The sequence below is a fragment of the Tachysurus vachellii genome, chromosome 5, assembly GCF_030014155.1.
Source record: "Tachysurus vachellii isolate PV-2020 chromosome 5, HZAU_Pvac_v1, whole genome shotgun sequence".
NCBI classification, from domain to species: Eukaryota; Metazoa; Chordata; class Actinopteri; order Siluriformes; family Bagridae; genus Tachysurus; species Tachysurus vachellii.
In genome coordinates this window covers 22982501-23006094 of record NC_083464.1, presented here as the reverse complement: position 1 = coordinate 23006094, position 23594 = coordinate 22982501, and the positions used below count along the sequence as shown (strand labels likewise).

Sequence of the window (23594 nt, the reverse complement as noted above, 5' to 3'; positions counted from 1 at the left end):
ACATTTGACTAAGTGCCTTGCCAGTTACAAATGTTTCTACCAGAATCTCTGCTAGTTTGTAAAACTTTTCAAGCTATCGCAGCTAAATTTTAGCAAATTAGCAAACTTCCTTTTTTAACATGCTTTTTCAAAGTAGATGGTGTTCCTGGCTTCCAGAGAGGCAATGAAGACACATTTTATGTAAGGCTTTCCTTTCTTAATAATATTTCAGCATACTGAAATATTTTACTGATGTAGAGTCTCAGTTTAAACACAGCAGTCCGGTGACTTATCCATCACATGGAGAGGTATAGCGCTAACTACATTGTGTAGCATGAGCAGGTTTCCTCAGGCGACAAATGGACAAGATTCTTGATTATTTTTTTCCACACTGAGGAACTTGACTGATGCTTCAAACTGAAATGGAAATAAAATGCACCAAATCTCGTTCAACTGATGAGAAGATGAGAGAAGAAGAGACTGAGTTTTGAAACTTTAAATAAAAAAGTATGGTTTTTTTTTTTCAGATTTAATTATGTAAGAGTATACAACAACAACAAAAATAATAATAATAATAATAATAATAATAATAATAATAATAATAATAATAAAATATATTTAAAATAATGCTTGAGTAATGTAGAACGATTACTGTTTATTTCACCCTGATTTAAAAAGAAAACCATATATTTTTCTTAGCTAAACCATATAGACTTTTACAATATAATAGAATATGAATTTCTTTGTCATGTCCCACTCCACAGTGGTGGTTAATGGCTATGAAATTAGAAATGAGTAAATATGAAAAGTTGACACTCAGAGCTTTAATTATTTGTATTTTTTCAGGAGTATTTCTGTTTTTTATTAAACTTACTTGTGAAAATGATTTATAGAAAAGTTATATAAAAACAAAAATTCACATAAATTATATCTTGAAAGAAAATGGTGATGTCAAACCCATGTAAAATTTGAAGGCTTTAAATTCAACCACTTAAATTCTATGTGAGGTTATCCTGACAGAAATAAAAACATCTCACACTCAAAGCCAGCGATCAAATGATTTATTTGTTTATAGTGATTGAAAATGACTGATGTTGAAAGACAATATACTCGTAAAAAGTGTCAAAAAACCTCTCCTTTCTCCTTTGGAAGAAATCATATACCTGAAATATATGACGTGAAGAGCATGTTTATCAAAGATGTGCTTTTACTTTTAAATGTATAACAATAATGTGTTTTTTGGTGTGTAAGCGGAGGTTAAATTAAAAGGAAATGGGCAACTGATGTTTCACCAGTGTCATTTCAAACCTCAGAAGTGAAATAGAGACACGTCTATGCAGTTCGGTTACAGCTGTCTCTTTTATCTCAGGGTGGCTTTTTTTCAGCTTCGGTATCTGTATCATCTCATCTCACTGTAGACATCAATTCTTTTTCTGCTCTCTCTAGTTCCTTAAAGCAAAATGTATCCAGTGCTACATGGAATTCATAGAGAGAAGGCCGATCTTTCAACAAGCTACAATTCCTGAGAAATGATACCGCATGCGGACATAGTGTGTGATTTCCTAGGTTAGAAGAGCAGATTTAACATGAATTTGATCTACATTATTAGCTACAGTATAGTGTCTGATTAGTTATAATGTTCTAATGTTTAAAAATGTATTCTGATGTTTGTGCTACTGTACATGCTTTTTCCCCCCCTCATTTTCCTTCTTCCGCAAAGGAAGGATGCCCCACTGCAAAAGCCTTTCACAGCAGGTTTATAAATGAGATTAATTAAAGAGATTTGCGTAAACACTGCCACATTGACTTGCCATCTTACCAACACACGTTCACTGCAATCGCTGGATCACCTGTATGCCAAATAAATTAAGGTGAAAAAGGCTGTTGGGAGGGAATTAAATACTTCTGCTATGCCCGTAAGCCAATATTGCCAGAACCCCAAATGACCAAACAACCCTAATGAGTTCAATTGATGTTATTCGAAACGAAATGGCGTCATTTGTCACTTCAGACATTCAGCATCACTGGCGGTTTGCGGATAAGGTTTGCTAACAAGCAGGTGCTTTAATTCAGTGCATTTAAGGAAGTCTGCAAGCATGGTTGGATTTTGCTCACTAATATATAATCAGTGTTGGAAAGAGTAGAAAGCATACTGCTACTATAGTTATAGTTTATTTGAGTAAAGGTGAAAAACTACCTGAGTAATTAATTTATCTATACTGTCACAAATGACAAAAGTAATGAAGCTTATTAATATTATTAATATATTTTACTTTTTTATTATGCTGAAGTAAATGCCACCTTGTTTATCAACTGTATATAAATAAAGGTGTATGTATACAAAATAAGCTTCAGCTAGCTAGCTAAATACTGTCAGTGTTAAAATAGCTTGCAAGGTTCATTAGTTAGCTAGCTAGCTCATGGTAATTCATGCAGTTATATGACTAGCAATATCACTTATTCTATATGCGTATTTAATAAAATAAGCAATCGCTACTAAACATCTTAATTGATATTTTAGAGTTTCAAACCATCAAACAATCCGGTAGTCGAGCTAACTCAGCTAGCTAACAGATTACCTGTGCATGTTTCCTCAGGTTGGATGTTGAGATGTGAAATGCTGATAGCATTTTATGTCTTGCATAATATGCCGATCACTATCACACTGCTCATCTCTCTCCATCTCTCTCATTGCCGCTACCGTCGTGTGTGCTTTCAAGTGTAGACTTTATTTTGATTGGATCCTTAAAGTAAGTCATTTAAATTTTGCAGATTTACTTTAAAGAGCACATTATAAATATGTATCCATAGCAAGATTACATATTTATGTTTTAAAGTTTGATATCTATGCTGTAATGGTTCAAATCTTTTATAAAGTACCCATTTAGAGTGTCATTAGCATCTATGAGTGACCGGTTAATAAATTCCACAGTTCCAGGTGCTCAAAAACTTTTGACTGGCACTGCGTAATTTACTTACTAGCAACTACAATTAATAGTGACAGCCCTAGTTGTTCTACTTACGAGTTCAAATAGTGAATATTAGAATGGATGATTAAGGACCAGACCTAGCAGACATCTTTCAAAAACATTGTTGTTATTATTCTAAAAGTCCAGGTGGGCTCATTTGCAAAGGTCAATTATGATTTAAGATTAGATTACCGATCTCGTCTCTTCAATCATGCATAAATCCACATATTTACACACTTCCACATGTAGGCAAACCAAGCTCCCCACACACACGGCAGCACTAGCTCACACACTCCTCTGAGAGACGGGATGTTTGGAAGGCATTCATTGAAATTCAGAACCTAAATATGGCAATCAGTGCAACCATAAAGGATCCAAATTTAATTGGCCCACCCAGGGCATTAATTCCACAGTTAGTGCTGCACTGCAGAGCAACATATGCTCCCTAATGAATCCCAATGCTTCCTAATAGGACACATTTTATTGATCCACAAAGCCGGAATTACAGTCTCTCTTAGCTAGGCAACAATGCTGCACATCACAACCTAAATGCCTCCACATGGGCATGTAGGGTCATGAGGGTGCAACCGAGAGAAGTAACACACATGCTGTTGTACACACGTACAAAACCACCATAACACACACTCACAGATACACATACAGAATCCCACACGAGAGTTATTATGCATCATTACAGAGACTTCACCCTATGACAAACAGCCAAAAAGCCTCTCCTCCCCACACATGAGAGGAATAGTAATGAGTGCCAGAGAAAAGAAACGTCCAGCCCATGCAATCTTCCCCATGCCACACTGTTCTATCTGTAAAGGCTCAATCATGCATCCCTCTTTTTTTTCACCCTGCACTTCTGTAACGACATCAGCTAGCTGCTTCAGAATCTTTTTCTCACTTCTTTTTTGTCCTGTATTTTATTTCCTTTACAGTTTTCCTTTCATCACCTACACTTAGCTCTTGCATTCAGATTCACACCTCCCAGCTCCAGTATTTGCCTTCTGAAGTGCAGAGAGAATTCTTTTTCATCAGATCTGGTTTCATCTCACATCCTTTCTCGTTAAATCTCCCTCGGTTTAGATGAATTTGCAAATTGGTTTCACTAGATGAAGATCAGTTTCCTAATCTGCCACAGGCCGTACCTAGTGCTGAACTCTTGCGCTATTATTAGAATGAATTATGCTTTCAGGAAAGTAGCCAAATGCGTAACCTATGCAAGTGGCGCATGCACACATACTAACAGATGCACATCATGTTGCACTCCCACATCATACATATTAATGAGGGCCTGCTCTCAGCACTGAGGCTGAGAATGACCACGAGTAAACAAGCCACTGACTCTGTGTTAATGCCCTTGTGGTATGATCCATAGCAGAGTTGATTAAAATCTGAGAGAAAGAGAAACAGGTGATGCTGCAAGCTGACCCAAATCAGTCCCACAGTCATTTGCACAAGCTTATTTGTTACAGGCCGATTAAAATGAAAAAAAAAAGGCACATGTAAACGTGTTTTTTTGTTTTCTCCTAAAGAGGAATGGTGATTTTTTTTTTCTTATATATAAAATAAGCAAAGTTATCGTCCCTTGCTTCCTGCTATGATGTTAACATTGACTACAAGCCAGTATCTAAGGATGTAAATGACACAAATTTGAAACAAACCAAACCCCCTGAAGTCTCGGTTCATTTATGTATCTTGATAATGCTTCTTTATAGTGGTCAGGGTCATGGTGGATCCTGAGCCAATCCCAGGAACACTGAGCGCATTCACACTTTGCAGCAATTTAACACAAACTTTTAAAAAAAAAAATTTAATTTTCTCACTCATTCATTTTCTACCACTTATCCGAACTACCTCGGGTCACAGGGAGCCTGTGCCAATCTCAGGCGTCATCAGGCATCAAGGCAGGATACACCCTGGACGGAGTGCCAACCCATCGCAGGGCACACACACACACTCTCATTCACTCACGCAATCACACACTACGGACAATTTTCCAGAGATGCCAATCAACCTACCATGCATGTCTTTGGACCGGGGGAGGAAACCGGAGTACCCGGTGGAAACCCCTGAGTCACAGGGAGAACATGCAAACTCCACACACACAAGGCAGAGGCGGGAAAATTTACTCACTCATCACTCATCTTCTACCGCTTATCCGAACTACCTCGGGTCACGGGGAGCCTGTGCCTATCTCAGGCGTCATTGGGCATCAAGGCAGGATACACCCTGGACGGAGTGCCAACCCATCGCAGGGCACACACACACACACACATACACACACACACACACTCTCATTCACTCACTCACACACACTACGGACAATTTTCCAGAGATGCCAATCAACCTACCATGCATGTCTTTGGACCGGGGGAGGAAACCGGAGTACCCGGTGGAAACCCCTGAGGCACAGGGAGAACATGCAAACTCCACACACACAAGGCGGAGGCGGGAAAATTTTATTTAATTTAATTTAAAAAATTTAATTTTCAAATGTTAAAAATTTTAACCTTATAACCCTGATAAATCGAGACAAAACCTTTTGAACGCAGGGAGAATGTGGGTAACTCAGCACAGACAGTAAGCCGAGTGCAGGAGCTTTAGGAGCCTGGAGCTATGAGGCATCAGTAGCTACTGCTCCTCTGTGCCTCCAGTTTATACTTTATTTTGTTTTTTTTGAAGCAAATCAATGGATTATTCAGTAACTACAATAAAGCTAATAAAAAGTGTGTGTGTTTGTGTGTGTGTATAAACAGTGGTTTAAAATCAATTCAATGATTTGAATACCTTAAATACCTACATATGTTTTCCCTTAAACACATGACTTAATTTCCCTGTTCCACCTCTTCTTTTTTTCAGTTAGGACTCATCAGTTTATTCTTGAAACTTTCTGTTTTAAAAGGTTTACCGATTACTGTCTGTTAAATGTGATAGACAAACAATTATTGAACCTTATTTATTATTATATTTCACTCAATGTGATATTATATAACAGTAGATTCCAGTTCAGTAATCTGATTGGGCGAGCAGCTTTAAGAGCACTTGTTTTCTATAACCTCACTAAGACTTCCACTGTGTTTCACTTTGCTCGTCTTCACCTCATGTTCACCATATAAGATTTCACTTCAGTGTTCAAAACATTTACTACAGCATAGTTAGCCATATCATCAGCAGACGTAGCAAACAATACTGTTTATTAATGTAACTTTTGTCTTTAATAGATAATACCTATTTAGTTGAAGATGAAATAGAAGGCAGGACACCATTCATTCCTGTTAAAGAACCATTCATTCCTGTTAAAGAACCCAAATGTAAACCAACGTAAGTGAGTTAGGCAATGTGCTACAAGGTAGCCGATGTGCTATAAAGTGAGTGATCTTTTTACGCTAGCGGAGAAAGAATAAACAGAACATTTGGGAATGTCATTTACTCAATATTAATTTTTGGCTTATGAATATGGGCTCATGACTGCCACGCATCACATCACCACACTTTTGCTCATGCAATATTGCTCAAATATATTAGTGTATTGTAAGAACCTGTCTATATTTGTATTCATGTATATATTTTTTAACACAGTTTGCATTAAAAATGTGTCAAAGAAAATAAAAGTAGATTTGGGTCCTTGTCAGTAAATTCTTTTTACAGTATTATTGTATTGTTTGTTTGATATTATTGAGGGGGGGGCACGGTGGCTTAGTGGCCCACACCTCCAGGGTTGGGGGTTCGATTCCCACCTCCGCCTTGTGTGTGTGGAGTTTGCATGTTCTCCCCGTGCCTCAGGGGTTTCCTCCAGGTACTCCAGTTTCCTCCGGTCCAAAGACATGCATTGATTGGCATCTCTGGAAAATTGTCCGTAGTGTGTGACTGCGTGAGTGAATGAGAGTGTGTGTGTTTGTGCCCTGCGATGGGTTGGCACTCCGTCCAGGGTGTATCCTGCCTTGATGCCCGATGATGTCTGAGATAGGCACAGGCTCCCCGTGACCCGAGGTAGTTTGGATAAGCGGTAGAAAATGAGTGAGTGAGTGAGTGAGTGAGTGATATTATTGAACTGCTGGTTTACTGATTAACCCTGGTGTGTAGAAATGCTGATGTGTGGCCATCCATGCATTTAAGGGTTAAACATAGTGTACATTGCAAAAGTTCAGATTTTCCACAAGCACCTATGCTGCAGCCCAGCGAGACTAACCTTCAGAAGATTCCTTTAGCTACGCATCTATAAATATTCACAACCTGTATCCCCATCGGCCAAATACTCATCTCTATAACATCGCCTGTAAGGTCTTCACCATCAGCCTAACATGACTTCAGACCAGGACCAGGTAATGAGGTCAATGAGGAGGAAAGCATATATGCTGCATGAAGGAAGATTAAACTGGACCATAAACTACAAGATAGTCTGGACTATAAAATAAAAACATTAAATAGAACTGAAGAAAGAGATGTGCAAGATAGCTTACTAACAGAAACAAATAAGGAGGGAATGGAGAGAGAGAGAGAGAGAGAGAGAGAGAGAGAGAGAGAGAGAGAGAGAGAGAGAGAGAGAGAGAGAGAAAACAAGAGAGTAATGAAGTGACAGTGTGTCAGAGATATGCTTCTGTAGAGCTTTTGACCTGAATCTGAGATTCTCTTGTTTAATTGAGGCTGTAATTACTCTCTCTCACCATGTCATTCAGATTGCAATCTACATACTGCAAGAGCTTATTATCATTAACTCAAGTGACTTCTCTAAATCTAACCTAAAATTCCTGCTGCCTCTGATCCTCTCTGCTCTTCAATACATATCAGTGCTCTTTGTCTGGTCTATAAAAATTGTTAAAGAAGGCCACGGGAAGCATCAGCAAATTAAACTCAAGCCTACTCAAGAGGAAGGGATGGGTTGTATCAGTTGAATTCAACGGATTAGGACAGACTAAAAAAAAAAAAAAGAACTGAGCCAGGCGACAGGAACAGAATAAGACCAGAAGTGTGGTAATGACCTTGGGTGTTTGCTGCTGTTGACATATGTAGAGTAATGATCGTTATGTATTCATTTTCTCTGGGTCCATTTGGCTCCCACGGTTCCACCTGTACAAACAAGCACCCAGCAGAGACAACAGATCTGGTTCAATGTGCTTCTGCTCAGCTAACACTCGCGTTCCGGTGTAAAGCCCGCATTCATGCATTTTGATTTCACACTTTGACCTTTGTGCTAATGAAGCTCTGCATAAAGAGGGTGAATGCATAGGAACAAAAGAGCATGGCAAAGGAACGTAGAAAGAAAAAGGAAGGGGAGGAAAAAAATGAAATCTATAGCGCTCACAGTTGTGCCATTTTGTCCCATGAATGCTGGGTAACAATGTGTACCTATGTACCTATGTCCATTTTGTGACTTTCTATATTGTTCACTAAAATTCTTTAATAATACGGAAATGAAATAATGCTGTTCAAAGAAAATAAACTGACAACAGAGTGGTACGATGAAGCCACAAATATGAGTTACTGTCACCAGTAAGATGCTGATAGTTTTCCAATAACTTCACTTTATTCCTCTTATAACACAGCTGTTTGCCAACATTCATTCATTCATTCATTCATTTTCTACCGCTTATCCGAACTCTCGGGTCACGGGGAGCCTGTGCCTATCTCAGGCGTCATCGGGCATCAAGGCAGGATACACCCTGGACGGAGTGCCAACCCATCGCAGGGCACACACACACACACTCACATTCACTCACGCAATCACACACTACGGACAATTTTTTTTTCCAGAGATGCCACCATCCACCTACCATGCATGTCTTTGGACCGGGGGAGGAAACCGGAGTACCCGGAGGAAACCCCTGAGGCACGGGGAGAACATGCAAACTCCACACACACAAGGTGGAGGTGGGAATCGAACCCCCAACCCTGAACATTTACAATTCAAATATTTAGCCAAGTTAGTACCGGTTATCACTCACATTACACCACCTACAAACAACCAAGCTCTGTTTTTTGTTTTGTTAACTTGTTTTTCTTGTCTGCTGTTTTATTGTTTCTCTCTCTTGAAGTTAACAACACCTCTGTCCTCTGACTCTTAATCATTCAAGTCCATTTGTATAAGCTGTTACCATAGAAACTATAACATATTTGATGTAAACCTGTGATTTGAATAACTGCCAGCGCTATTGACAGAGCTGTTGATGAATCAGTGCTTTCTGTCCAATCAGAATAAAACCTTCATCAGCACTGGGGCATAAATGTGTTATAACAAGCTGTGCTATTTCAGAGAGTTGGCTGCTGGTAGATATTATAGTGACTGAAGTCTTTATTCTGCAGTTTAGCAATTGATGGAAATCTGACAGATGGTGAATGCGATCCAATTAAAATTTACAGTCCACTGTTCAACCGTTATATTATGAGTCACATGGGGTGGAATTTCAAGGATATAAAACACTTTCAAATTTCATTTAAAAAGAAGACTGATGCATTGATGACGTAAATAAAGATCAGGTTCAGTGAGTCGATCATGATGAGAACCCTTCATAACAATCGACAAAGAAATCATCAAAATGAATCCTGTAACTGCATACACAGTATCAGTTTTACATGAAGCCAGATGTTGCATGTAGTTTGGAAGTAGAAATTGAGATTTAAAATTCAATTTAGAATTTAAAAATGCATATGATAAAATATCTAATATCACTACTACTGTATAGCTTTTCAAAGAGATCCAGGGCAAAGAACACACACAGCTTCTCCTTTCTCTTGTATGATATGATGCATATACACACTCCTAATTTTTATATACAAACAACAATTCAACTTACAGAATGTTTCACTGTTGTTGAGCGGAATGCTAATTGCGCCACCCACTAAGAAACATTATTACTATGGCAACCAGTAGAAGCAAGGCCCACTTGCGACTTTATAGTAAACGTATGTGTTAACGTAGCTAAAGTGTGTTGAAGGTTAATTTATGGGTGTTCATGAGGCAGTTCTTAGAAGGTACAATTCTTCAGTATTCAGGTGAGATTCAACAGAAACTTTAAAGGCTCCATGATCAGATACAATAATGAGAAGGAGATGATAGAGAAACATTGATATGTGGTCTCTCTTCAGTGCCTGACTATAACCAGGGCAGTGTAGAAATTAATATCATTCAAGGTAATAGAAAAATCTCAGTTTGAAGGTTAGAAGAACAAAATCTTTTCACACTTTGCCAGCTTTTTTTTCTTGTCTCCATGTCTGGATGTCAAGGTGTCAAAGTTGATTAGCCTAAGATCTTTTTTATACCAAAGCATTCACACACAGTGGCTACAATATGACCCCGCGGTGTCCGTTTTTACAGGATCAGATCGGTTAAGTCTCTGATCATGCAGGAGCAATTAACACTCGGCCCCCTTCCCCTTACACACCCTGCTACAGGAGCAGAGAAACAGGCACATGATGTGCTGTGAAAATATCGAACGAAGCTGACCTTCTGCCAGCGATCAAAGTGAAAGTGCGTTCCCCAGCAGATTCCCTGCAGTGGGAGGCTGGGAAAGGACACATGCCTGCAGGCACACACACACACACATACACACATACACCTTTCTTACTGCTTTACACATGAAGTGTGTCTTTTTAGTATTCGTTTCTATAAAGTGGCAAAGTGAAGGTGTTGAGATTTTCATTACACAGAACCTTGTAAGCCGTCGTTTTCAGTACATTTGGATTGTAGTGCTCATGGTCTGCTACCTTGAGATGGAGAAATGCTTGACTTATTTTGATTTCTTTCTTTTGTACTCGAAAAACTCTTACTTTTTTTAAACCGTGCCTCATTTCTATTCCCTATTGAGTATGTCAGCTCCACCGGAGTAAGAGTGTTATTCTTGAAAGCGCCTAGTGTTTGAGATTATTCATCCTGTTTGGTTTGTATTTTTACACTCTGGGATTTACTTGTATTTGTAATGGGAATTTTGGAGAAGACCGATTTAAGGAATTCTACCAACTAAACCCAAGAGCTCTGAAGCTTGAAAAATTGATCCATCTTTCAGGGTACAAGGAAGGTCCACATCAAGACTCTTCTGTTCTGGTACTTAGGTGTGTGGAATGAACTTCCCTTAGATATCCGAACAGCTGAGTTACTGACTGCCTTCAAACAACATGTAAAGACCTTTCTGAAGTACTTAAACTAGCACTTGTAAAATTAAAAAAAAAGGAAAAAAGTCTGCGTTTTTCTTGCTGTCTTACCTCCCAACAGAGTTTAGACTGATGGTATTCTTAGTCCATGACCTAGTGAACCAGTATCGATGTATTCATTGACAGAGACTTCAAAGCACTTCTGTAAGTCGCTCTAGATATGGGTATCTGACAAATGCCGGATATGTAAATATAAATGACCTAATATATTTGTTATTAACAGTTGCAAGATGTGAGGAAATGAAATCTGCTTTAATTAAATTGTATAGAAATGTTATGTTTGAAAGGATTTGGGTGGATAAAGCCGAAATTGGCAGGAGCCACTTTTGTTGCTTTACAAAACCAGACTGAGTGGCACCAAATTGGTAGATTAATTCATGTTGTTTATTGGTAGAGGCCAAGTGCAAGTTCATTAAATGCATACATTGTACTGTGTCAGTATTAGAGGTAGCATTATTTAATATTTCACCTATATATAGACTGTAAGACATTCCAAAATGATTAAATTTAGAGACACACATAGAAACAAAAAGTTGATATATCTACAGATGGGTCTACAGATTACTGTATAATATATAATATAATATAATACTATATATTTAAAGACTATTACCAGCAGACACTATAGTAAGTTAGCTAAAGTGTACAGTGATCTATTCTACAAGATGCTTGGACCAACTTACCAATAGTTCTCCTAACCTAAAAGCAATGGTTGCATTTTTATTTTTCTATTTTATTTTTTTAATTTAATTATGCACAGTACTTGATATAATTTTCCCTGAGCTGTACCCGTAAACAGGACAAGCTGAATCAATATCTCAATAATATTTAGGCTGAGATCCCATATGAGTATTTAACGACCTGAAAGATTTGTGTATAGATTTCAACAATATTGATTTTGTTTGTCATATTTTGTTAAGTGGGATCTAATTAACATTTTAACTCAATTAATCCATGCAGATGGTGGAACCTCTCTATCAAGATGATGGAGACAGATATGAATAATGTATGAATAGCTAAACTGTGGATAATTAGTATTATCAAGTACTTAAGCCCTCGGTCTGAATAAATGTTGGAATGTACAGAATGTGTGTAAAATTAGGAAGGATTTATACTTATGCGTGTTTATCCAAATGTTTGATTTTAACTATATGAGTTGATGATAACTGGATCTCCAGACACCAGTGTGATGAAGTACATTTCAGTGCTGACTACAGCAAACTTAACCCTACAAGAAATGTAAGGCTCAGATAAAGTGATTGCAGGAAATAGTCTGGCCAATGTAATTAAACTTCGTGGACATGAGGCAAAGTGCCGGCAGAACCTCATCCCCCATACTGAAAGAGGGTGTAAAATCTGATAGAATGTGAAGTACGGTGAATAAAAAGACAGATCCTGCTGCTGACACTCCAAAGTTCTAGAGCAATATTATGGGCTGTGAAATTATTATTGAGAGCCTGAGGGGCAGGAATGGAAGATGAAAGCTCAGTGATCTTGACTACCTTGGCTCATTTCAGACCAGCCAAACTGATTGGATTTTGAGCGTAGATCTATGCATAATGGGCATCTCAAAAAATCTATCGCAACGTTAAGTTCTGGAAGTTTTAAGTGCATCCAGAAAAATGTAAGCTTCTAAACAATGATGTATGAGTTAAATATCATCTATTTAGGGCATATTTATCATATTCATATTCTGTGGTTCTGCTTACTGTGAACAAAATCCAAAAGACAAAAAGGACTGGATGGGAAAATCAATTAAGACTTTAATTTTTTTCCTTAACATTTACAACACAGCTGAATAGTTAACCAGGAAAAAGGTGTAGATTGAATAATTTACTCAATAAATATGCTGATAAATTAAAATTGAAAATTATATTCATATTTGTTTGGTTAAAACTCTTTGCTGTTGAAAGCAGCAACAGGAGCAAAGGAACAGAAACACCCAGGGCTAATATGGTTTTCGGGAAACAGATTGAACCTTTGCTATGAAGTGTAATAGTGTGAATAAGTCACACTACATTAAGCAAAAGGCTGCTGAAAAATTAACACTATTGTGGATGATAGAACATTTGAAAATATTCTCCTTAATTACATCGTGTTGCTCGGTAGAGCTAGACTTCTAGATACGTTCTCTAAATAGAAATTAGTTGAACAAAGCTCAGAGTTCATAGCTCACAACCTTATTTATAATAGGATTTTTTTTAAAAATAAAGGGAGAGAGATTTAGGTGTTTTACATCCTAGTATAATGAGCAACACAGTATTTAAAGACATTTCCATACTAACCCAGTGTCTCTATGGGAGCTATTGTTGCACTGAGTTTCTTGACTCTGTGCCAGACCTTAAAATGATTACAGCTATATTAATGCATACATTAAGAAACATGGAAAGATAATTTTTCAATCAGGGAAAGAACTGTACAATAGCAGACATGGCTAGAAACGAGTGCATTGGGGTCGCTTAAGGCACCGTACAGTGTGCAGAAAGGATAAAGAACATGTACGTGTATGCATGAACCCATATACACACACACAAGAAAGCAGCAAAGAAAAGCATACACACAGGGAGTGCATGCCCTTCCCTGTGAAGACACACAACATGTATAAAGAGCCTGCAGACACTCACCCTCTCCATGCCGACAGTTTGTCTGGCGCTGAGGGAGTAGATATGTCTGCAGGAATTATTTCGTTTGATATATACAAGTGTATGGTGCATGTGTGCACATGCACATGTGTGTAATGTCTTCATTGCATTCTCTCTCACTTGGTCTCTCTCTCTCTCTCTCTCTCTCTCTCTCTCTCTCTCTCTCCCGACATTGCGTGGAGTAGAGAGTTGCAGTCAACAGCAGTCAGAATCTGTTTGGTCATATCACTGGACAGAGATGGATGGATATTAAAGGAAAGGATGGAGATGGGGTCACCTCTCCAGGGAGACAAGATTTGAACAGTGGGTAATTACCCGTCAAGCATCCAATTACACACACATGCACACACGCATTCACGCACGCACACACACACACACACACACGCACACACGCACACACACACACAGACACCCGCACAGAGACACCCACATATGCACACTTTCTCGTCCCTCACCACTGCTCCACCATCAGGTCAAGGACCCTGCTTATGTTCAGGTCTGAATCGAGGGCAAAGTCGCTTTCCACGAAAGGTGCCACTGGAGGTGTGAGAGGGTGCAGGCCAGATGACAGGGATTCCAGCCAATCAGCAGCATCAAACGCAGGCACATCTGACCTCCTCTTTCTGGAACGCGCACTTAGAGGAGGTGTCGTGCAGAGGGGAGGGGGAGGGGCAGGGTTAGATGCAAGGGGCAGGGAATGGGCAGGGGAGGGTGGAAGTTCCAATAGAAGTGAAGAGCAAAGCGGAGATGAGCGACCACTTTCGCCTTTTGAGCTGAGCTGGGTAGGTTGTAGTTGGTCAGGCGATGGGGCAGGGGAGGAGCCTGAGAGCGTGGTGATGGATGACTGGAGTTCTGAAGTGATACCTGTGTTACCTGAAAAAAACAAGCATGACAGCAGGAATAACTGCAGGAATCGTTGATTGTAATGGAAATAACATTTCCACTATATTTTGATTAATGGAAATAACATTTCCATGATATTCAGGAGCACCGCATGGTGATATATGATGTCTAAAAGCCAAGAAGATGCTGCAAAACTAACCAGAACAGCTAACAGGTTCCTCTAAAATGTCATCTATGGACTCATGGGGATCCATCTGAAATGGAACGATGATAACAGGCTTTTACTAAAAGATTCTCACATTATTCTTATTCATTCTCTCTCTCTCTCTCTCTCTCTCTCTCTCTCTTTCTCTCTCTCTCGGACAAACCTGTACTCTTTGAATGGCCTCCTGCAGTAGTTCCTCGAGACTGCGTTCAGTGTGGGGTGGAGCTTGCTCTGGGCTAGCTGTGATTTGCATCGGTAGCTCAAAATCCTGGGAGATTGTATCACACGGCTGACAGGAAAACACCTGCTGAGACACCATGCGGCACAAGGGATTTCAGTTTAAATTATACCTGGAATATCTCCAAAGCTGATAAACTGTTATGTTGCATAGCTTGAAACTTAGCTTGAAGAGGTGTTTTATTAAAATGGGGCAATAAATATACTTTCTACATTCAGCAATTTTATTGCCAGTCTGTTCTCACCTGTGTAAACAGCACTTCCTGTCTTTCTGTTTCTGGTTTCCCTCTGGCACATCCTTGGTCCTGTTGCAGGAAGGGGTGTAGGGAACCTCCACTTGTCTGTAATTGAGATAAGATACAAAGGCACCAAATGAGTAAAAAATTACTTTGTAATTTTATATATATATAAATGATATATGTATGCGGAAAGTTGTGTTTGTTCTTGCCGGTGTGACTGCTCTGAGAGATTTTCCTCTGGGTCTGCTCCGAATCCTCTCTCTCATCTCCAGTTCCACAGTCAGCTCCTCTGCTGCCTGCTCTGACCTCCAGAGAGCACTGGAAGGAACTGGAGGTGAGGGGGATTGCAGGTTTGGACTTGAGCTCGCAGAAGAAGACAGGGATGTCAAGTAAGTGGAACCAGCTAAACTTTCCTCTACCACTGCTGATGGTTGGATGTAAATTTGTGACGGGCTACTAGACGGGCTTAAATTAGGGGGTGGAGGTGGTTCTAGGGTCCCTTCTAACTGGCAAAGTGGAGCTGGTGTTAGCTGGGGACGGGGCATTTGAAAGGGGCGAAGCCTCTCTAACAGAGCAGGTTTGGTGCCAGAGACCGGGAGTCCACGTTTGCGTAACTGCTGTCGGAGTTCTGACACCTGTGAGAAACCAGTAAAACACTTAATAATTCAGAAATAATCTATTCTTTATTTGGGTGGAGAGTTGGTAAGATTATTACCGTTAGATCGTCAAGGTTCGGGGGAAGTAAATCTAGCTTGTGAACAGAGTTTGTTTCCAGGAGGGTGCCATTTGTTTGCGGAGGAGCAGGCTGAAGGCAACTTTGTGGTCCAGCTCCGGAAATCGTCACTACCTGATTCTCACTGTTAATTCAAGAAATGATGTGGATATCAATAATACCACAATGATTGTGTAGATCAAAATCTACATTGTAAACAAATAATTATTGTAGATTGATGTATAACAGTCTGGTTACTAGCAACTACTGACTAGAAATAGCAAGTTAGCTAAAAGTCCTCAGTTACTAACTTGTTATGTTTTGCCACTAGACTGTAGGCCACTTCCTCACTTGCACAACAGACAGGATTTTTAAGAACAGAAAAGTATTTTAAATACTGGATCAGTTGATACACATACAAAGCTTACTATCTATTTAATGCTACCAGACACATTCATTTCAAATGATTTCTAATGGGAGACTAAATACAGTATTCGTGTTCATGAATTTAACATTCACAGAACAGGGGCTATATTTCTGGCATTATATAGTAGTGCAGCAATGGAAACTCAGGCATCACTTACATGTTAAATTTTATTACACAGAGTAACTATGGCTAAACTGGCAATCCCTACTGTTGATATCATTTACTAGCACTTTTGTCTGAAACATTGTTTAGTGCCCTGTGTGAACAAATGTGAAGAAACACATATGAAAACGTTCCCATATATGATAACACCCTTACTGTTGTATGATAATTGTGATGACTAGCAATAATATCAACACAACAGATTTTTTTACGATCTAGTTAAAATTAAATAAGTTATCTTAATGTCTTTGGTTTGTTTGGTTCTTTATAGTATCAAATATAATAGAAAATCTGGGCCCCTAAAACAGAGTCACTGGAGAAACCTTGATTTATATAATATACCATCCCTAATGAACATCATGATCTACTAATAAAGGTTGTCAGAGTAAGATGATGTGCGGTTTTATGTACCTGGTTGTCACAGCGAGCTGTTGTTGCTGGTTTAGTATCTGCAGTTGCAGGAAAACCTGCTGTTGGTGTAGGAGGCGAGAGTATGCAGGATCAATTGGCTGAGCTTGAGTGGTGCTGTTCTTTTGGGAATTGTTCCCAGAATTGCCTCCAGTGTTGCCCCGTTGGTCTGGGGGTATGTACTGGTGGTACTTCAGCTTCCTCATTTTAGGCTTACAGTCACGAGGTTTCCGTGGCCGTGGAGGACGTGGTGAGGATAAAGACCCTCCGAGAATGGAATGAGTAGTTGGGGTTAGGCACTGAGCTGTCTGATAGAGCAACACAGCCGAAAGAATAGAAAGAAAGCCGAAAGGAAGAAAGGAAATACATAATTATTGGTAATATTAAATGGAGAAAAACGTAAACAGGCCAATTGGAACAAAACAAGAAAACAACTTTATACTTCCATGCAATTGTAAAAAAAAAAATCAATTGAGTTGTATTTAGTCAGGCTGCAGTTAAATCAGATCTGATCTGAACAACTAATAATAATTATAACCTTTAACCCTTTTTGCCAGTGCACTGGTGTTTCATTTGAATGGAAATCAACTTCCATTAAAAATTTTCAATCAGTATAAACAAATTAATTATTTATGAATTATCGCTGCAAGTATGATATAAAATTAGTCAGAACACTGTTGGCTTTCAGTGTGAGATGTTTTTACCTCTGCTGGATAACCGTACACAGATTTTTAGTGGTAAAACAACAGCTTAACAGTTTTATATCATTATTTACTTTGAAGATAGTAATATCAGTGTTGAAAAAACTTTTTTTTTTTCTCAAAAGCTTTTCTATGATGGTACAAACAGAAGTACTTATGAAAAACAACAAATTGTTTAAAGCCCTGAGTGTCTATTATCAAATGAGCCGTGAACCACTTCTGTGGAGTGACAAAATTCCATTTTAGTGGCAAAATTCATTTTTTTGTTTTTTGGAGTTAGTAACAACACAACATTTTAAGATTTGCTTACATAACATTTACTTAATAAACTAATGTGTCATTTATTGATCCAAAATTAAACACATTCAAGTGCTTAGTACACGTTTTTCTCAATCCACATTTCCAGGGCATTCAAGCATTTCATATCCCTGCTCCAATCATGATGTGAGTCTGTACCTTTGGCAGCAGCGAAGTCTGAGAGGACACATACACTCCTTTGGGTCTTCCAGTCATTGCCATGGAGTTTGACCCTGCCACTGTCATGGTCACTGACTCCGTGATGCCCTCAGTTCCTGGGAGCAAAGCTGAACCACACTGCTGCAAGAGGAACAAAATTAGTTTTTAAACTATAATTGAGTTTCACTTGTTTTCATTTTTCCTCTTCAAAACAAGGATCAAAGGTCTGAATCCCACTTGAGATCAAGAAATACGAATAAAAAAATAAACTAAAACCATTTTGTTAAATGATGTTTTTTTTACATGATATATAAATCAACAATATCCTAATTCACTGAATAAATGTATATCTTGCTGAATTACACAATTCAATTGTTAATTATTTTCCTATCATAGTATGTGTTGTGTGTTGTGATTAATCCTTAAATCCTTATTATGCTAAAAATAATATGCAATAATAGACAAATAGAATGAAATGATATCTTTAAAACCTTTCTTTCCAGAGGCGTTTAGATTTTTAAGTTGCAACGATTCTATCACGGCATGTTAAAAATGAACGTGTTTACACTTGGTCAAAATTTTTGATTTCAGAACATTTACGTTATCATTCATTCATCTTCTACCGCTTATCCGAACTACCTCGGGTCACGGGGAGCCTGTGCCTATCTCAGGCGTCATCGGGCATCAAGACAGGATACACCCTGGACGGAGTGCCAACCCATCGCAGGGCACACACACACACATTCACTCACGCAATCACACACTAGGGACAATTTTTCCAGAGATGCCAATCAACCTACCATGCATGTCTTTGGACCGGGGGAGGAAACCGGAGTACCCGGAGGAAACCCCCGAGGCACGGGGAGAACATGCAAACTCCACACACACAAGGTGGAGGCGGGAATCGAACCCCGACCCTGGAGGTGTGAGGCCTCGTGCTAACCACTAAGCCACCGTGCCCCCCACATTTACGTTATAAAGTACGTTATTTCATTCTGTCCATCTTTTTCATTTTAAAACACTGGAATTAATTATTGAGTATTAATAAGTGACATTTTTTAAATTGGGAAATTGTAAAAATATTAATTATAAAAGCTACAACTTTTTTTTTTTTTTTGGTAAATGAGAAACCTCCTGTCTAAATGAGGGGGTTAGAATAGAAATCACTACAAATGTATATCTAATTGTCTTAAAAATGTCTTTAACAGTAAATACCTGAACATTGCTTGGGCTGTGGTTGGTGGGCATGGCGACAGGTGACACATCACTCAGTGACTGGTCGCTGCTCAGCCCAGGTGAAGAGGAGAAGCTGGGGGATTGGTGTGTCCCGAGTTGCTCGGGAGACGTAGAAGAACACGAGGAGATGTCATCTTCAAAGACATCTAGGGGTAAGGAAAAGGAAACAGAAGCTGAAAAACAAAATGAGACAGAGAGCTTCAAGAGAGGGAGTCGATTCATCAGTGTTACTTTCGGAGTTGATGGAATGTTAACTGATGCTGTAAATTGCAGTTTAATATACTGGAATAATGTCCAACAATTATCGAAGATGATGTTGTTAATAAATTAGACACAATGATATAACTTTATAAGCTTCCAGTTTAGATTTAAGTGTTTTTATCACCAGATTGGGAGAAATCATCCTTGAAATGTCCCCCAGAAGTGTGTGTGTGTCTGTGTCTTAAATAGGTTATTATTTTTACTCACTGTTTTCTAATGGTGCAGTGTGTTTCTGAAGTAGCTCAATGGAACCAGATCGCTTCTGGACCTTCTCACTGACATTCTCAACCAGACGAGCTTTTTTCGGTCTCTGCGCACCACTGATAGCCTTGTCTACAAAAAAAAAGAAAAAAAAGAAAAAGGGAGAAGGAAGGTGTACAAGGTTTAATCAGCTAGCCTTGTTATTTTAAAAGAAAAAGGATTTGAAGGTAGACTAATGAATTGGATATATGAAAGCTATCATTAGCAATTTTCTCCTAAAGTAATTTGTTGGTAAATCAGCTTGCTGTCTACTTCTGGCTGGGTGAAACACCAGGAGCACACACACAACACATACACAAACTACTAAATCAGTTTAACAACTGGGGAAAACAAGTAGTAATAATGACTGATATTTATTGTTATAAAAAAAAAATCCATTTCCTTTTGCATCATGAATCACCTTGTGCAGTTTCAGCAGTCAGAGCACTAGGGGGCGACTTCAGAATGTTGCCATCCACTGTCTGATGCTGCATCGGGAAACAGCCCAGCAACATCAACCATTAACACCAGAACACTCTTAATAACACACACTCACATAACCTAGTACATAGTCTCGCAGTATTACATACACTTGCCTAGCCTTGCACACACTCGCTTTGCCAGATTGCTAGCATTTGCTCAATCTGGTGTCAGTGTACGTCCTTCCATCAATCTGAGCTTCATTTGTATAAAAATACATTGTTTTCGGTATCTTTCAGGAGGCAGATTTGGTCAGTGATGGAACATTATAAGTTGTGTAATTACCAAGTAGTGATAAAACTTAAAAACTTTTCAAACAAATTTCTACTTTAGTGCTGTTTTCTTCATTTGAATTTTTCCGGTTGATCATTGGTTACTGGTCATTTGCCATCCCATACGTGGAACTACCTAACTAGCATTTATGCTACTTACTAGCCTAATACTACAATAGATTTACTAGCCTAATACTCCTGCATGCTTCATGACTGATTAGCAAAAACATTAACATTTAATACAAATACTCTAGACAATAGTTATGAACATTTACACTTGTGCAACAGTAACACAACTTACTATGCGTATTCATTTACCGTTGTTACTGGTTTATTAATGTCATTGTGCTTCCTGCTTATTACGTTCTGACCGATCACTCACCCCGGTGCTATTGGCCTCTTTCTCCCCTACTTTGTCAGAGCAGGAGGCCTTCACGCCTTCTGGCAAAAAAAAAAGAGTAATGAATTAAAGAAAGAAGCTAAAGTCATGAGTCTTATTGTAACTGTAGGGAAAGGAATGCTGAAGGAGATGATATAAATTAGCATATTTTTCTATGCTATAATAGTGATATTTCATTATTGTGAGGTAAGTCAGGGGGCACAGCACAAACGAATGAACACACTCACCGGAGTCAGCATTTAGCTCTTTCTGTTGTCTTCGGTTCTGTATTCGCAACTGCAGAACTGAAAAAAGAGGAGGATTATGACAATAAATCAGGAATCACTTAAGAAAAATTGATGCATGCGCCAGTGTGCTTTATACAACTGATCATTTTTAAGAGACTGTATTTGCTAAACCATGTGTAAAGCTCATCTTCCGGACATTGCACCATAAGAACATTAGAGAATATTACCGTTAGAAGTGCACTGCAACAATCATTACTTTTACATGAACAAAAAATCTATTTGTTATATGTACATCACACACATTTGGTTATACTGTAGGACCACACACATGCAGACACACTTTTTGTCACTCCCTCCCATACTACCTCCAAACACACACACACAAACACACGCACACACACACACACACACACACACGTGCACGCATACAGTTACTTAGATCAGCAGGTGAAGGGAGGGTGGGAGAGGAAGAGTGGGGAGGAGGTAACTATTTATCCCTCAGTACTTCTATTTCTGTCATCCCCCATCCCCCTTTCAGCTGTCCCTCTTTCCCCCTCTCTCGCTCACATTCTCACTCTCAGCTCTGCTAAGTAATTTCTTCCTCTTCTTATTTTTCTAGAAAAATCCGTTGGTCTTTTAATATCAGTGCCTGATCTAATAAATCAAAGGACTTTCATTGAATACAATTCCAAGCAGTTACTTTGATATCCAGTACCGAGAAGATTTGAATGTAAATGGTTAAGCAGCACAGCGAACACTGGTGCTTTTGCTGCTGTTTGACTACAGTTTCTGTGAAAGCTTTAAAGAATTTGGGTGCATTCAGTAAATCAGGAAAAAGCAGGAAAGGTCCAGGTGACTTTTAATGGAAAGTCAGGTGAATTAAAACAGCAGTTTATGGTTTAGTGTCGCTAACTTTTGGAAGCCTTGTTGTGGGCGAAAAATCTCATGTTTATCCACCTGGCGTGAGCACAGCATTATAAAGTCTTGGCAAATGTCTTCTATAACACCTTTCACATGTGCATACAAGGGATTTGTTTAGCATTTGGCATTCAAGACAGTTGTTGCCGCTTCCGTTCACATTCTATAAAGGACAAAAGGCTCTCACAAACAATTAATCAATTCCAAATGTTTAATTTCATTTAATGTACTGCACAGAAGAAGGACACTATTAGTCTCTGCAGCCCTGATTCATCAGACTGAAGGTCAGGACAGAGTCCTGGATAAAAGAAGGATAGCACTGACGTTTAGTCTTGAAAAGCACGTAAACAAAAGTAAGAGGTCAGTGACAGAGCAGAGCAGTAAACAATACAGGATCGAAGAACAATGTCAAACGAAAAACTGCGAGTGCATCATATAACCTGCTTCCTGTTCAATGACATGTGTGAAGAAATCCATCACAGTGATGTCAGAGGAACTGAGGTGGAATGAATGCTAAATTACTTCAACATACTTAGACATGACTATGAGCAGATGGGTTAAATAAAATTTGAGACATTTGAGAACTCCATTACAATTTCTTAAAACTACAAAAGTTATATATTAATCATATTATTCTGATGCATGTCTGAATTTGTTGAATTCAGAGCCATTTCAAAAAATATCTTGTCAAGCTGTCATGAGCCCAGCAGTAAAGTCCAGATTTGGCAGAATTTCTCCCTGATATTAATGAAGCAAATCCTAATACTGATAACATCATTTGTACAAAACAGATATTGCATTTGGTCATAGTGATTTGGTTGTATATGGTTAAAGCATTAAAGACACAATCCCTTTATCCTTAATCCCACAGGTATGGCTTTCTTCATCCAGGTAACTCTGTCCTTCAAAAAAACAAGACAACTGTGTTTACCAGACATGTTTTTTAAATTTTTTTTTTAATTAAATGAATCTGTCCTTGTCAAACACAGTGAAACTGCTGATTCACTATTTTAGGGCTACAGAATCTATTAACATGCCAAATTACTTAGTCTTCCTGTTTCTCTTCTGCATGAACAAACCTCCCAATCATGAGGCTGTCATCATCTCTGATCCAATGCCAACACGCTTTGTGCATAATCACCTGGTTTGACCAAACATGTGAACTGCAACATTTAAAAGCCAGAGTGTGCTTCAGTCAGGAGGCCACATGGATGCAGCATGTCAGAGGTCACTGGCTTTTGAAAGGATTCCAAGCACAGGAGAGAAAGCCACATGGTCTTCCCTCTGTCCACATGTATTTTAATGAGGAAACACTACCGTTCACATCGGGCATTCACCAGAAATACGCTTATGAACCCTTTGGAAACTGAAGCATTGTGCCCATCTCTTCCAATCTCTCAGCAATTTCTGCATATAACACTACAAT

The 23594-nt window shown here is 38.8% G+C and overlaps 1 protein-coding gene across 4 annotated transcripts in view; it reads right to left on the bottom strand.

Moving 5' to 3' along the window:
- Positions 1–12841: 12841 nt before the first annotated feature.
- Positions 12842–23594, bottom strand: part of si:dkeyp-69b9.3 (proline-rich protein 36) — a 12865-nt gene continuing 2112 nt past the window's right edge. The window contains exons 3-15 of one of the 4 annotated variants that reach the window (XM_060870543.1): positions 21251–21307; positions 21006–21064; positions 20293–20359; positions 19839–19964; positions 19350–19543; positions 18135–18275; positions 16981–17285; positions 15984–16125; positions 15478–15903; positions 15275–15370; positions 14956–15099; positions 14787–14841; positions 12842–14617 (exon numbers count right to left, since the gene is read on the bottom strand). In XM_060870543.1, coding sequence (XP_060726526.1) covers positions 14196–14617; positions 14787–14841; positions 14956–15099; positions 15275–15370; positions 15478–15903; positions 15984–16125; positions 16981–17285; positions 18135–18275; positions 19350–19543; positions 19839–19964; positions 20293–20359; positions 21006–21064; positions 21251–21307 — 2234 coding nt within the window. In that variant the 3' untranslated portion in view covers positions 12842–14195. The remainder of the gene's footprint in view (positions 14618–14786; positions 14842–14955; positions 15100–15274; positions 15371–15477; positions 15904–15983; positions 16126–16980; positions 17286–18134; positions 18276–19349; positions 19544–19838; positions 19965–20292; positions 20360–21005; positions 21065–21250; positions 21308–23594) is intronic. The other 3 variants (XM_060870545.1, XM_060870544.1, XM_060870547.1) reach the window with 3 other exon arrangements.